At 41.7% G+C, this 15185-nt stretch overlaps 1 protein-coding gene across 1 annotated transcript; it reads left to right on the forward strand.

Annotated features, from left to right (window-relative positions):
• Positions 1 to 5057: 5057 nt before the first annotated feature.
• LOC124465949 (equistatin-like) lies at positions 5058 to 9078 on the forward strand. Its single transcript, XM_047017638.1, has 7 exons — positions 5058 to 5086; positions 5123 to 5194; positions 5251 to 5371; positions 7489 to 7692; positions 7877 to 8080; positions 8521 to 8745; positions 8845 to 9078. The coding sequence occupies exons 3-6, from the start codon at positions 5302 to 5304 to the stop codon at positions 8736 to 8738; spliced, it is 696 nt and encodes a 231-aa protein (XP_046873594.1). The 5' UTR covers positions 5058 to 5086; positions 5123 to 5194; positions 5251 to 5301; the 3' UTR covers positions 8739 to 8745; positions 8845 to 9078.
• Positions 9079 to 15185: the final 6107 nt, after the last annotated feature.

Genomic DNA, 15185 nt, shown 5'->3' on the forward strand with positions numbered 1-15185 from the left:
TGCCTTCGGCAAGGGAACAACCTTTGTTATCTCACTTATATATTATAATTATTTTCCCACCCCTAAGGATCAGTCAATATTTGGAGTACATAAACAACGGCGATGTCAAAATGTTCGTCTTGGTCACGATTGCGTTGCTTCTATCGGGATTTACGTTCCGTTGCACGGTTTAGGTTTTAACTAAGGTTTTGTGGCGAAAGTGAAACTAACGGTGGCTAACTTGCTAGCCACAGTCACTAACGTTAGAAAAATACGCGTGACCAAAACACGTGTGACTACCTGTAGCGGAACATTATTTTAGCAGCTCGTTAACTTCTGGGGGATATAGCTAGGCTTTACCAGCTGCAGAAACACAAGCAAAGAAGCCAGACTGATAACTATGTAATATTTTACCTTGTGATGTGAAATGTAATGTACAATATGAGCTGATTTTAATAAGAAGTCTACTTTTGGAAACAGTAGTCTACTATTTTACTGAAGCGTTAGCATCATGACATTAGCCTCTGTTGCTATGACACATAGCGGTCTGTGATGCATCTTTTTTCAATCGTTAAAATAAACATTTCTCACAAATACTTTTTCGTTGTAAACGATTTGTTGGTGAAATTATCATTACCTGTGGTTTCAAACCAGTGTAGCTCACTGCAACGCTGTATGCGAGACAGTCTAGTGTTTCAAACCAGTGTAGCTCACTGCAACGCTGTATGCGAGACAGTCTAGTAAGAAAAACATCTCCACAGCTGTTTAGGAAGTCAAACGAAACGGCAACAGAACATGTTCGGAACTCCCTTTACTAGTAGAGCTAATTGAAAAGTCTTTCACAAATTGAAACTATCTGACTACTAACCTGAACTTCAATGCCACAGCCTAAACGTTATAAATCTGTTCACGAAGGTCTACAGGACTAAAAACTGCTTATGAGTGCCCATTTTAGAGTAGGTAGGACATTCTGAGGGCGTTAAAGTTTGTAGCTACTAGCTCTACAGTAACAGACTGCCTTCCGATCTAAATATCCACTTTAGATAGACTTGTTGCTGGAAATCCTAACCTGGAAAATTGGACTAAAGTTTTGAAGGAATTTTTGTTTTAGAAATGTAACACAAATGTCATGTAATAAGGTAAAACATGTTCTTTAAACAACATTCCCATATCCTTTTGATTAGTCAAGGCTATCTTTCTGTCGCTTTGGGTGAGTAATTTGTATATAGGCTATATGTTGCTTATCAACTGGAAGAAATGTTGGTTATATGGTTAATTACAAGTCTACAAAATTACTAACTAATGATTGCTTTCTAGGAATTAGTAACCAGATAATGGGACGAGTTCACCAACAACCTACACAGATGTTCTTTGCGGTCTAAAACCAATGTAAAAACACACTGAATGGTTGATATCAGTAAACACCAGGAGACTATGGGCAGCTGGGGCAGCCGCAAGCACACCCTCACAATTTCCCCAGAAATTGTATGCTCTCTAGTTAGTTACGCGATTACGTCTACATGATTATTTTTATTAATCGTTGTATGCTCCACGGACAAAACTTGCACCATCATCCTTCTGCAACAAAGTGTTGCCGGATCTTCCTGTATCGGCAGCATGTTTCATCATTGAATCTTACTAAGAAAGCCGAGTAAACGCACTCAATGATAGGCTACATCTGCTACTGCTATTACTATCCCGACTATAATTTCAGCTGTTAAAACAATAATATTAGTGTTACTACTAGCTAGACTACTTATTCTTCTGTTTAACAGTTCAGCTTTCAGCTTCTCCTGCATTGTAGGCTATTTCTTTTCAGATTTAAGCATTCCAACGCATTTTCAGCAGGAAATGCATGTTTATAGGTTAAGCATTCTCACTATTGTTTTTCAACTTCTGAGTTCTTCCGCCGGTTTTTTGCTCTTTACCTAGTCCTGCATACTTTCACCGATTCCTACAATTTTGGTATCAAAACGTTCAACGTCTTCAGGAGATGTGTGCTATAACTTTTCTTATTTCTCACTTTTATACTTTTTAATATATTAAGGTTTTTGTGCAAATTATTATTATTATTATATATAATACTCCCATTAAAAGTAATGGTAAATCCTTTCAAATCATTAAAAAAGCTTCCTCCTCTTTCAAACTTTACAGACTTTACAACTTTAGAGACACCAATCAACCTTTAAAATGTTCACAAGACATTCAGCTATTCCAAAATGATTCAGCTTTTTAAAATATTCAGCCAATTTTGAATTATGACCGTTTAAAATACATAAAAATGTTTGCTCCTTCTTGATTTTTATGAATGAGCAGCAGGCAGTTCTTTTTTGATATTCAACTAAATTGTCAAACAAATTAATCTGACATTCATATAGTTTAACTTACAGAAACCAGTTATACCTGAAAATGTAGGAAAAATGGTCTTCTTTCAGCCAATTAACTACTAAAGAGCTCACATTTACAGATTTTCAGCTATGAGCCTTGAAGCGAGAGCAGCCTTTCAAATTATCTCACTAACTTCAATGGAGAGGTGGGTAAAATTCGTCAGAGAAAGCACAAGGAAGACGATTTTAAAACTACCGATAGAATCGTATTTCTGACCGCACAGACATATAAAGGACACCTCTGGTTTCGGCAGAGTCTTGGGTCTAGGAGAATATCCGTATTTGTTGGATTGGACGTACAGTTTTGCGTCTGGGTTAACTTGTTTGAGGTGTGAATTCTAGCTACATTTCTGTCTGTCTCTATTATAATCGAGCTAGCGCGATGGCTCTCCATTAGGGCTGCACGATTAATCAAATTTGAATCACGATCACGATTTCGGCTTCCCACGATCAAAATTGCGTGATCGAGCGATATTTAAAATGCGTCATTCCGTTCATAAAACGCTCCGTATCAAAGTTTTTTTTGTTGCAAAGCCAATCTAGCGCTCCGTAAACCAATAGGTTTACGAAACAAAAAAAAACTACCTGTGACCTATCTTCGCCAATCCCTAAAGCCTTATTTTAGATACAGTATAAGATTAGATAGCTTGCAAATACAGAGGATTGCCTACCGAAATTGAGTTAGCCAATGTCGTTAGCAATGCTAGCTAACGTTAGTTCAATTGTTGAGCATTAAATTAGCTGCAAGGTCTGTAGAGATCTTGGGACTAAGCCACTCGAGCGAACACAGATCTGTGTTTTCCTAATGCAGAATTCGGTCAAATAAAATCGGTTTAAACTTGTCCACATTTTTCTTCTCTTTTCTGTACTTTTCTTCATTCATCTTGCAGCAGGTCCTTTCTAACATACATTTCAGGCCTTTTGAAACTCCAGCAACGATTCTCTGCTAAATGTTGTCATTTTTATGAATTGTTTCTCTTCTTTCAGATTTTTTTCACCTTTTGAAAAATCGCCTTCTGCTAACTGGCTATGAACAGTTCCTTTGAAGCATTCTTGCTTACTGTAGTAGACTAGTGATTTTTATTATGATTTTTTTATGCTTTTATTTTCTATCTTTACTGTTTTTATTTATTTTATTTTTAATTCATTATTTTATGCCTTCATGTTCTCATGCTTTTATTTCCTATAATTCTTTTGTTATGATTACGTTTTAAGGATCACCTTTTGCTTTTATTTATTTATTTTTAATGTATTTTTTTACACATTGTATTGCCATTGTGTATACATGTATGTGAAGCACATTGTTGTGTATTTGTGTGAAGCACATTAAATTACCACGGTGTATGAATTCTGCTATATAAATAAACTTGCCTTGCCTTGTTACAGCTTTCTACAGATTGGCTGCATCGCTTCTGGGTACGGCACTTGCTTTGATGATAAACAAAGTTATAATAATGATAAATACATCTCTTTGACTTTGAAAGGAGAAGAATTATAATCGAAAACATTATTAACATAATTGTTTTCTACACTGCTGTAGAAATATACTGAGCTTTGCTCTTATATCACTGTGCAAATACGCAGGCTCTGCTGTGGAGGTGGAAGGTTGTTGTAGGGCAAGGTAGTCTGATAGCCTGAGAGCTGCAAACAGATAGTAAGTAGATCTGCTTGTTGTTCCTAGTGCACAAACAGTGTTTTTAAAAGAGCAGTAAAGTTCTGGCATCATCTCCAGTATGCTAACCAACACTCGGTACAAACCTCATGTGTGACAACAAATCGGTCGACAAGAAGTTCCGCTCGTTCTACGAATGAGACCAAATCTCTTATCTGAAAACTCCAAATCCCAAGTCCAAAATTAAATGGTTAGATTTGACCTTCAAACCAAACTACATATATTAATATACGTATCTAAAATTCAACAAATGAATTCCCAGTTTTCTTCTCCCTCTCCTTAGTGTAACAGTAACACTTTATGCTAAGTGAGGAATTACAAATGATAGCAGCACAATTTTAAACAGTGTGTTATAACTTAAGGGATACAGATCTATCAATTTTGACAGATGTTGGTTTATTCATCAATAACTACTCATATCTATTCATAGACATAGTTAACACTATGTTAACATTCTTTGTTAACATCTCTTGATTCTGTTTAAAACATGTTGTGCATATATACTATATTTATTTTATTGTACTTTTTTTCAATTTCTTTATTATATTTATATATATATATATATATGTATATACATTTATACTGTGTACATTATATATATTCAATAGAGTAATAGTGCCTTTTCTTAGCATTTATTGTTCAACTCAATGTTTGGTAAACATTCCTCCTTTCCTAATTATTATTATTAATATGATTACAACTTCTTTGTTGGTTGGCAGTATTTTAATTACAGCACTTTGGTCGGCGTTGGCTCTTTTTAAATATGCTTTATAAATAAACTTACTTGACTATTTACACATGTATTCCATACCGATAAAGCCTTTTCTAAGCTGAACTACATGGGGGGGGGGGGAGTATTGTGTGCCCTGACTGACATGTGGAGCCCTCCGAAGGTCGCCCTGACTGCAGGTGTACCTCGACCTGCTGTGGCACGATCTGTTCCAGCTGCCCTGTTAGGGGCTGAAGTTCGCTGAATAAAGAGAGTGAATCTGCAGGATGTTCCAGTACTGTGGTATCCTGGCTGCTGTTGTGTCCTGCTGGTACAGAGGTCTCTGCTTGTCTGCTGTGTCCTGTTGGTACAGAGGTCTCTGCTTGTCTGCTGTGTCCTGTTGGTACAGAGGTCTCTGCTTGTCTGCTGTGTCCTGTTGGTACAGAGGTCTCTGCTTGTCTGCTGTGTCCTGTTGGTGAAGAGGTCTCTGCTTGTCTCTTCAGTTGCGGTATTGTTCCAGTGTGATCTGGTCTCCAGGATCTTCTCCTGTCATCATGAACATGATGTTCACCCTGTGTCTGCTGCTCTGCACTACTTTGGCTCTGGGGCAAATGCCATCTGAAGGTAATAAACACACATACAAACACACACTGAACATGTTAGAGAACTATAAACTGTCTTAAGTTTTATGGGTAACACTTTAGATGAGCTCACCAAATTCATAATTTATTAACCAATTTGTTACCTATTAGTTAAAGGTTTGTTCACCATTAGTTATTTATTGTTTATACAAAATGTATCATTAGTAAAGCCTTTGTTCACACAGTTAGGGCTAGGGTTTAGGTTTAGGGTTTAAGTTTTGGTAATTTACTAATTATACATTTTGTATGAACAACAAATAACTAATGGTGAACAAACCGTTAACTAATAAGTAACAAATTGGTTAATAAATTATGAATTTGGTGAGCTCATCTAAAGTGTTACCGTTTTATGTTGTATCAAATCAATGTTATTTGCATAGCTCTTTGTACAATGTCACAGAGGGCTTCACATAAGTCCACAGAACTGCCCCTCAACCTAAACCCTCAAGGAAGACAAGGAAAAAAACAGAAAAACAGTGAGAGACCCCTTTCTCCAGAGACAGAGAGGAGCAGGTCAGCGAGGGACCCCCTCCTCCAGAGACAGAGACACAGAGAGGAGCAGGTCAGTGAGGGACCCCCTCCTCCAGAGACACAGAGAGGAGCAGGTCAGTGAGAGACCCCCTCCTCCAGAGACACAGAGAGGAGCAGGTCAGTGAGAGACCCCCTCCTCCAGAGACACAGAGAGGAGCAGGTCAATGAGGGACCCCCTCCTCCAGAGACACAGAGAGGAGCAGGTCAGCGAGAGACCCCCTCCTCCAAAGACAGAGACAGAGAGGAGCAGGTCAGTGAGGGACCCCCTCCTCCAGAGACACAGAGAGGAGCAGGTCAGTGAGAGACCCCCTCCTCCAGAGACAGAGAGGAGCAGGTCAGTGAGAGACCCCCTCCTCCAGAGACACAGAGAGGAGCAGGTCAGTGAGAGACCCCCTCCTCCAGAGACAGAGACACAGAGAGGAGCAGGTCAGTGAGAGACCCCCTCCTCCAGAGACAGAGAGGAGCAGGTCAGTGAGAGACCCCCTCCTCCAGAGACACAGAGAGGAGCAGGTCAGTGAGAGACCCCCTCCTCCAGAGACAGAGAGGAGCAGGTCAGTGAGAGACCCCCTCCTCCAGAGACACAGAGAGGAGCAGGTCAGCGAGAGACCCCCTCCTCCAAAGACACAGAGAGGAGCAGGTCAGTGAGAGACCCCCTCCTCCAGAGACAGAGACACAGAGAGGAGCAGGTCAGTGAGAGACCCCCTCCTCCAGAGACAGAGAGGAGCAGGTCAGTGAGAGACCCCCTCCTCCAGAGACAGAGAGGAGCAGGTCAGTGAGAGACCCCCTCCTCCAGAGACACAGAGAGGAGCAGGTCAGTGAGAGACCCCCTCCTCCAGAGACAGAGACACAGAGAGGAGCAGGTCAGTGAGAGACCCCCTCCTCCAGAGACACAGAGAGGAGCAGGTCAACGAGGGACCCCCTCCTCCAGAGACACAGAGAGGAGCAGGTCAGTGAGAGACCCCCTCCTCCAGAGACAGAGAGGAGCAGGTCAGTGAGAGACCCCCTCCTCCAGAGACACAGAGAGGAGCAGGTCAACGAGGGACCCCCTCCTCCAGAGACAGAGAGGAGCAGGTCAGTGAGAGACCCCCTCCTCCAGAGACAGAGAGAGGAGCAGACCAGATGATTAACACAGTCATCCATCAAGAATAGATACTAATAATACAAATTTGCAAATAGTTATTGAAACACAGATATCCTGAGTTCTAGATCATTTGTCTGAGATTGTTGCATGGCAGATTAGGCAGTGGTATACAAGAGTAAAGTGATAAACCTAGCCCACCCTGTGAAACTCCCTCGCTCTGTCAAACGGATCTGCCATGAATGTTCAAGTGAATTTTTTTTGCCAAAACAGTCAACACTGAATAATAATCAAATAAATAAGGGATAATGTATAGAACACCGGTCATAAGCCCCGACAGGGCGAACAGCACCCCGACGCAAAGCGTTCTCTTCATCTGTCTCCTCTCTCCTCTCCCTCATCTTCTCTTCATCTCACTCTCCTCTCTCTTTCTCCTCTCTCTCTCCTCTCTCTCCACTCTCTCTCCCTCTCATCCTCCCTCTCTCTCCCAGGTCGTCCCCAGACCAGGTGTGAGCTGTGGAAGGTCAGTGTAGTGAACATCCGTGGAGTGTACATCCCCCAGTGTGACTCCCAGGGCCAGTTCCTCCCGTCCCAGTGTTCAGAGTCGACACGGTACTGCTGGTGTGTCAAGCCTTCTGGAGAAGCCATCTTTGGGACACTGACTCCTCCAGGACAACCCAGACCTGACTGCTCAGGTGTGTAAGGACTTGCTACTGTCTTTGTACCTATCTACCTACCTACCTATCACTGTTAGGTAGCTCTATCATCCTCTCTCTCTCTCATCCTCTGTCTTTCATCCTCTCTCTCTCATCCTATCTCTCTTATCCTCTATCATCCTCTCTCTTTCATCCCACCCCCCCCCCCCCACTCTGTCCCCAGTTCGTCCTCAGACTTACTGTGAGTACTGGAGGGCCAGTGCGACCCCTCAACCTGGAGCCTACGTCCCCCAGTGTGACTCAGAGGGCCAGTTCCTCCCCACCCAGTGCTGGGGCTCTACAGGGCACTGCTGGTGTGTCAACGGTGCTGGAGATGGCATCTCTGGTACACAAACTCCTCCAGGACAACCCAAACCAAACTGCAAAGGTGTGTGTTTTAGTGGTGTGTGCAAGAGGACTGTGTGTGTTTATGTGAGGAATGTGTGAGTGCGAGATGTGTGCTTGAGAAAGGACTCAGTATAAATACACCCTCCCAATCCATCAGACTGTTAGCTTGGTGGTGGCGTAGCAGGGTGAAAGTCCTATTTATGAAAGGAGATTGATTTTGTGTGTGATTTTTCATTCTCTCTCTTCTTTACACCCTCCCTCCCTCCCTCTCTCTCTCTCTCTCTCTCTCTCTCTCCCTCCCTCCCTCTCTCTCTCTCTCTCTCTCTCTCTCCCTCCCTCCCTCCCTCCCTCTCTCTCTCTCTCTCTCTCTCTCTCTCTCTCTCCCTCTCTCCCTCCCTCTCTCTCTCTCTCTCTCTCTCTCTCTCTCTCTATCTCTCTCTCTCCCTCTCTCTCTCTCTCTCTCTCTCTCTCTCTCCCCAGTTGTTCCTCTGACCTTCTGTCAGCTGTGGAGGAACAGTGTGACCCCTCTCCCTGGAGCTTTAGTCCCCCAGTGTGACCCCCAGGGCCAGTTCCAGCACACCCAGTGTTGGAAACCATCCCCAGAGTCTTCAGGTTTTTGTGCTTGTTTCAGCCCTGCTGGAGAAGCCATCCCTGGGACACAAACTGCTCCAGGACAACCCAGACCCTCCTGCGCCTAGAACCATGGTGACTGTGTAGATGAGTGACTGCTTGACTCTGCGTTCACTGTATGTAAGTGCATGTCTCATTCGACTTATGCCAACACAAACGTCCTTGTTCTTACAGGAAGGTAACCATGGTTACTGTGTAACTTTATCTGGACGAGAAAGAAGAGCCGCTACTGCCTGCCCTCCTTGTGAGATCATCCATCTCTCTATCCATCTCTCTATCCATCTCTCTATCCATCTCTATCTCTCAAACTATCTGTCTATCCATCTCTCTATCCATCTCTCTATCTCTAAAACTATCTGTTTATCCATCTCACTGATCTTGTATTCAATAAAGTTAAATCAACCAAAATGATTCCACTGCACTTGTTTTTCTTCACAAAAAGTATTTTCTAGATCATATGTAGACTTATTCATTCCCCAAGCCTGTTGTGTTACTGCATTTATATATTTATTAAATGTCTATTGAAGCATTAACCCACTAGGGTGTTGTGTATCACCAGCATGAGGAATGTTGTCCATCACCACAACCCTGTTCCATGTATCACCCCTCCAATGGTTTACTGCTTTTATACAACAGTTACATTTAGTCATTTTAGCAGACCTCTTATCCAGAGCGACTTACAGCAAGTACAGGGACATTCCCCCCGAGGCAAGTAGGGTGAAGTGCCTTGCCCAAGGACACAACATCATTTGGCACAGCGGGGAATCGCTCCGGCAATCTTCTGATTACTAGCCCGACTCCCTCACCGCTTAGCCATCTGACTCACAAGCACTCCCAGCTGCCCTGAAGTTACATACTTAGGATTGTTTTTACAGAGTAACAAGAGTGCTTGTGTCTGATTGTAGTGTGATTACAGTTAGTTTTTTAATTAATAGATGCATATTAACAGAGTAAGAAATCTATCTAAGCGAGTAAACTTGGATCATGTGTCCACATTGAGTTTATCTGAAGCTAACGATTGACCGTCAGTCTGACAGAGTAGTGTATCGGTGCTGTCCCCTAGTGGAGGGAACAGGATATTATCACCATCATATTGACACTACTGCATACAAGCCGAAACGATGTATTTAAGAATAATGGACGAGAAAGTAAAAACAAAAACATAAACAAATCTCGGGAAGTTTCAGTACACACACAGAACTCATAGCGAAGTGAAAATACAGCATTAACACACACACACAACAATATACACTCCCCACATACTCCACAAGGAGCAACATCTTTAAAGCACCTTTTCTTAAGGAGACTAGAAGTTTGGCAAGTCTGTTAAAGTTCTCTACAAATTGGCTGCATTGCTTCTGGGTACGGCAGCTGCTTCGATGATAAAAGTTATAATGATGATAAATAAATCTCTTGGACTTTGACTTAAAAAGAGAAGAATTGCAATCGAAAACATTATTGATAGAATTGTTTTCTACACTGCTGTAGAAATATATTGAGTTTCGCTCCTATATCACTGTGCAAACACGCAGGCTCTGCAGTGGAGGTGGAAGGTTGTTGTAGGGCAAGGTAGTCTGATAGCCTGACGTTGTCATACTCACAATTCTAGTCAGAATATGAGTCTGAGAACTCTCCGTTGGGCTTTGACTACGAGGCGTGTTTCAAACGAGCCTGGAAAACAAATGCCTCTTCGCTCAATTGGATAGATCTACAACCAATCAGAGCAACAGAGTTTAAACAGAAATTAAACTTTTACCGATTCCCGTAGGAAGGACGGCAAAAACATATTTTCCATGACAAATGCCTTGATTGCGTCTCTCTGTTCCTCTTTCAAAATTAATGCGCTGTCGATGTCTTCTAAAACAGACTCGATGGCAGAATCATAACATCCCAGATCTCCAGCGGTAGCCATGTTTGTTCAAAACGAATTCAACTTAAGCGCTCTTTTGTGTCGTGGGTGATTACGTTACTGTTGATCATCTGTCCATCATCGTATAAAGCCCGCCCTGGCAATTTAATTGGTTCGCCCAGATTCTGGTTTTCTGTAGTTGGTCCCCAATACGAGACCCTCCAGACCCAACTTCCCGACCCAATTTTTTTGGGGGCGGGGAGAAGTTGGGCTGGCAGCCAGGCTAAGTCTGATAGTCTGAGAGCTGCAAACAGATAGTAAGTAGATCTGCTTGCTGTTCCCAGCGCACAAACAGTTTTTAAAAGAGCAGTAAAGTTCTGGTAGGGGAGACCGGGGATGAAAGTAACACGGGGTTAGTTGTAACACTGTCAGTTTGACCAATTAGAAAGGAACTACAGTGATGTCATCAATATCATAGACTCCCACTTCCTTTCCAAGCAGGAAATGAGAAGTGGCAGTTCTTTGTTAGCAACACGAAAAAATTACAACCCAAAAAACTGATTTTCAGGTAAGAAAGTATTTTTTTAAATCAAGATTGTTATTTGCCTAGCATTTATTGTATTGTAGATGCAATGTTGCAATTTATATCACCTAATGGAGCCGTTTGTCTAGTTTAATTTGATGCTTAGCATTCATGCTAACTTCAAACCCACATACCTTAAACAGTTAGCTATGTAATGGCTGGTCGTTGTGGGGATGGTTGTAACAGTTCATAAAAAATGTTACAACCATCCCCTTATGATGACTCAATATGGTTTTTGTACTTTTCACCTTTTTTCTAGCATGCCAAGGCAGTGGAAGCGCAAAACAAACAGGGGTGTCCCTGCAGAAATTCTGAGAAAGGCTGCAATTGAAGTCAGGAAGGGAGATTCTCTGAGATCAGTGGCCAAGGCCTATTCAATCTGTCACGTTGCACTATACAGATATGTTAAAGCTGCAAAGAAGCTCAGAGAGGAGGGTTCAAGTGAGAGGCCCCATGTAGGCTACCGTAGTAGTCAGAAGGTCTTCAGTGAGGCACAGGAGGAACTCTTGACAGTATTTAACAGAGGCAGCTGGTCTGTTCTATGGGTTAACCCCTCGAGAGGTAACAATGAGATAGGCATAGTAAAAAAAATCAAAAATAATAATAATTTCACTTCACAATTATTATCCCCATTATGAAGAGGTAGAGATTATTTACAGCTTTTCAGCAACAATTGTTGCGGCTTGTTTATTACTTATTGCCCCAAGGGCTCATACATCATTCATGGGGATAACAAGTTTACTGATCACTTGCTTTTAGGTCAGGAAGTTTGCATACCAGTTGGCAGAAGAGAATAAATGTAAATATCCCCATTCATGGAAGCAGAAAGCCATGGCAGGAACTGACTGGTTTTCCGGCTTCATGAAACGCCATCCAAATCTGTCCATCAGAGCTGCACAGCCAACTAGTTTGTCACGGGCCACAAGTTTCAACCGTCCAAATGTGGAGAGATTTTTCAAAAAGCTTGGAGATGTGATAGAGAAGCACAGCTTTACTGGAAACGATATTTGGAATGTGGATGAGACGGGTATCACAACTGTCCAGACTCCTGACCGTGTAATCGCACGGCGCGGTGTCAAGCAAGTTGGTGCAATGACCTCAGGAGAAAGGGGTGTCTTGGTATCTGTAGCTTGTGCTGTGAATGCACTGGGAAATGTCATTCCTCCAGCCTTTGTCTTCCCACGTAAAAGATACAAAGACCACTTCTTAAACGATGGACCACCAGGCAGTGTTGGGTGTGGTAATGGCTCCGGATGGATGCAGGAGGAAGATTTCTTAATCTTCCTGAATCATTTTGTAAAGCAGACAAAAGTCAGTCCTGACAAGAAGGTGTTACTGTTGTTGGACAACCACAGTTCCCATCTTTCAGTGAAGGCAATCACTTACTGCAAAGAAAATGGGATAGTTCTCCTTTCTTTGCCACCCCACTGTTCGCACAAGCTACAGCCTCTTGATCGTAGCGTCTATGGTCCATTCAAGAAGCTGATAAACACAGCCAGTGATGCATGGATGAGAATGAATCCTGCAAAACCGATGACAATCTATAACATCCCAAGCCTGGTCAGGATTGCATTCCCCAATGCTGCTACACCAAACAATGTACAAGCTGATTTTAGATGTACAGGCATCTGGCCTTTCAATCCAGACATTTTCCAGGACTGTGACTATGTACCATCACAGGTCACAGACCGCCCTGAACCATCTGCCTCTCTGGCCTCCAGCTCAGCCGAGCCAGCCCAAGCCTCTTTTCCAGTTGACTTGGCAGGTCAAGCTTTTTCTCTGGATCAGCCTCTGGACTTAAGTCAAGCTGCTCAAAAAGGTTTCAGTCCATCTGCTCTCCGTCCATTTCCCAAAGCAGGTCCAAGGAAGAATGCCAGTGGTAATAGAAAGAGGAGGCAATCAGAAATCTTGACAGATACACCTGTGAAACAGGAACTTGAAAAGGAAGCAAGGAAAAAAACCTTTAAAAAAAGAATAACCCAGCTACCTGGAAAGGTGCAAAAGAAGAAAACAAAGCAAAGAAGCAAAAGGCCCAAGCCCAAAGTTCAAGAGGATTCTGAAACCTCAGATGATGAGAATTTCTGCATTGTGTGCATGGAATCCTTCGCAAACTCGAGGCCAAAAGAAAAGTGGGTTAAATGTGTGAGCTGTCAGTTCTGGGCCCACACAGCCTGCACTCCAGGGGCAGCCGTCTACATTTGCCACCATTGTGACAGTGATTAAACCTGTGACAAATGCACATACAGAATTACAGTCCACACACGCACACAAACGCACACTCAAACAAACACACACAGAAATAGTTTTCAGTTAAAGAATAAGTGTTTTTGTCACTTAATAGTTCAGCTTATTCAAAACAATGTGTGCTTTGTTCATCAATAAAGTTATATTACAAATTGTATTGTGTGGATCTTATTTTAGCAAATTACCTCTCCATGTTACATCCATCCCCAGCTAGTGTTACAACTCACCCCAGTTGTGGGGTAGGTTGTAACAACGGAACTCTTTGTATTTGACACTAATTCACCTAATCTATGATTGTGTAGTAGATGTCCAAGAGAGTTATATGTGTAGAAGACAGATATGGGTTGTATGTATCAATGTTTGAGAGAGCTAGCACAAACAACCACTGAGTTACCGATGCTCAAACAAAAAGTGTTACAACCATCCCCGGTCATCTCCCATAGACATGTCTATGTCATCTCTAGAAGGACGACCAACAACCAAACAAGACTCATGTGTGACAACAAATCGGTCGACAACAACGGACCCGTTATAAGGTTCCGCACGTTCTACGAATTAGACCAAATCTCTCACCTGAAAACTCCAAATCTCAAGACCAAAATTAAATGTTTAGATTTGACCTTCAAACCAAACTATATATATTAATATACCTATCTAAAATTTAACAAATTAATTCTCAGTTTATTCTCCCTCTCCTTACTCTAACAGTTATGCGAAGTGCGGATGTGTAATTTAAGAAATAAGCCCCAAGAAGCTGTGGTTTACGATGATTTTAGAACAGGTAAGGGGAGTTGTTAGGCACGACGCGAAGCGGAGCTTATTGCTTTTCTAAAACTGTTACTACAAATATTTGATATGGTTTCATCAATAAAAACAATTTAAAACAAAATAGTTTCATAATAAACCGTAATTCTTCCGCTACTACAAAGTATAGTTCCAACATAAATCGTTGCCACGCAACCGCCAGATGGACACCTTTGCCGTCTTTTTCAATTTGAAATATTCGATGCGCAGTAATATGGAATGTTAAAGAATGTTATGAGGATGCTGGATTTATATGCTGGATTTTACAACGGCATGGAATGCCATATAGCCAATCACAATCAAGGATGGGAACAACCAGTTTTAGAATAAAAATTATAGCAGCACAATTTGTAACAGTGTGTTATAATGTAAGGGATATAAATCTATCAAGTTTGACAGATGTTGGTTTATTCATCAATAACTACTCATATCTATTCATAGACATAGTGAACACTATGTTTAAATTATTTGTCAACATCTATTAATTCTGTTTAAAACATGTATATACTATAATTATTTCTTTATTATATATACAGTATATATGTTATTATATATGTACTATATACATTATATATTCGATAGAGTAATAGTGCCTTTTCTTAGCATGTAACGTTCAACTCAATGTTTGGAAAACAGTCATTTTCCTCTCCTAATTATTATTATTAATATTATTAAAATTTCTTTGTTGGCTCACAGTATTTTTTTTACATCACTTTGGTCAGCATTGGCTTTTTTTATGTGCTTTATATATAAATTTACTTGATTTAACTAATTACACATGTATTTCACTGTACTACACTGAACTACATCGGGGAAAAAACTATTGTGTGCCCTGATATGTGGAGCCTGTGGTAACTTAGCGAAGGTCGCCCTGACTGCAGGTGTACCTCGACCTGCTGTGGCACGATCTGTTCCAGCTGCCCTGTTAGGGGCTGAAGTTCACTGAATAAAGAGAGTGAATCTGCAGGACGTTCCAGTACTGTGGTATCCTGGCTGCTGTTGTGTCCTGCTGGTACAGAGGTCTCTGCTTGTCTG

Source organism: Hypomesus transpacificus, unplaced genomic scaffold, assembly GCF_021917145.1.
Source record: "Hypomesus transpacificus isolate Combined female unplaced genomic scaffold, fHypTra1 scaffold_61, whole genome shotgun sequence".
Lineage (NCBI taxonomy): Eukaryota > Metazoa > Chordata > Actinopteri > Osmeriformes > Osmeridae > Hypomesus > Hypomesus transpacificus.

Excerpts from the sequence above, each read along its gene's own strand:
- LOC124465949 (XM_047017638.1), top strand. The coding sequence starts at position 5,302 with ATGAACATGATGTTCACCCTGTGTCTGCTGCTCTGCACTACTTTGGCT. Across the intron at positions 7,693-7,876 it reads ACCCAGACCTGACTGCTCAG|TTCGTCCTCAGACTTACTGT; the intron begins GTGTGTAAGGAC and ends CTCTGTCCCCAG. Across the intron at positions 8,081-8,520 it reads ACCCAAACCAAACTGCAAAG|TTGTTCCTCTGACCTTCTGT; the intron begins GTGTGTGTTTTA and ends CTCTCTCCCCAG.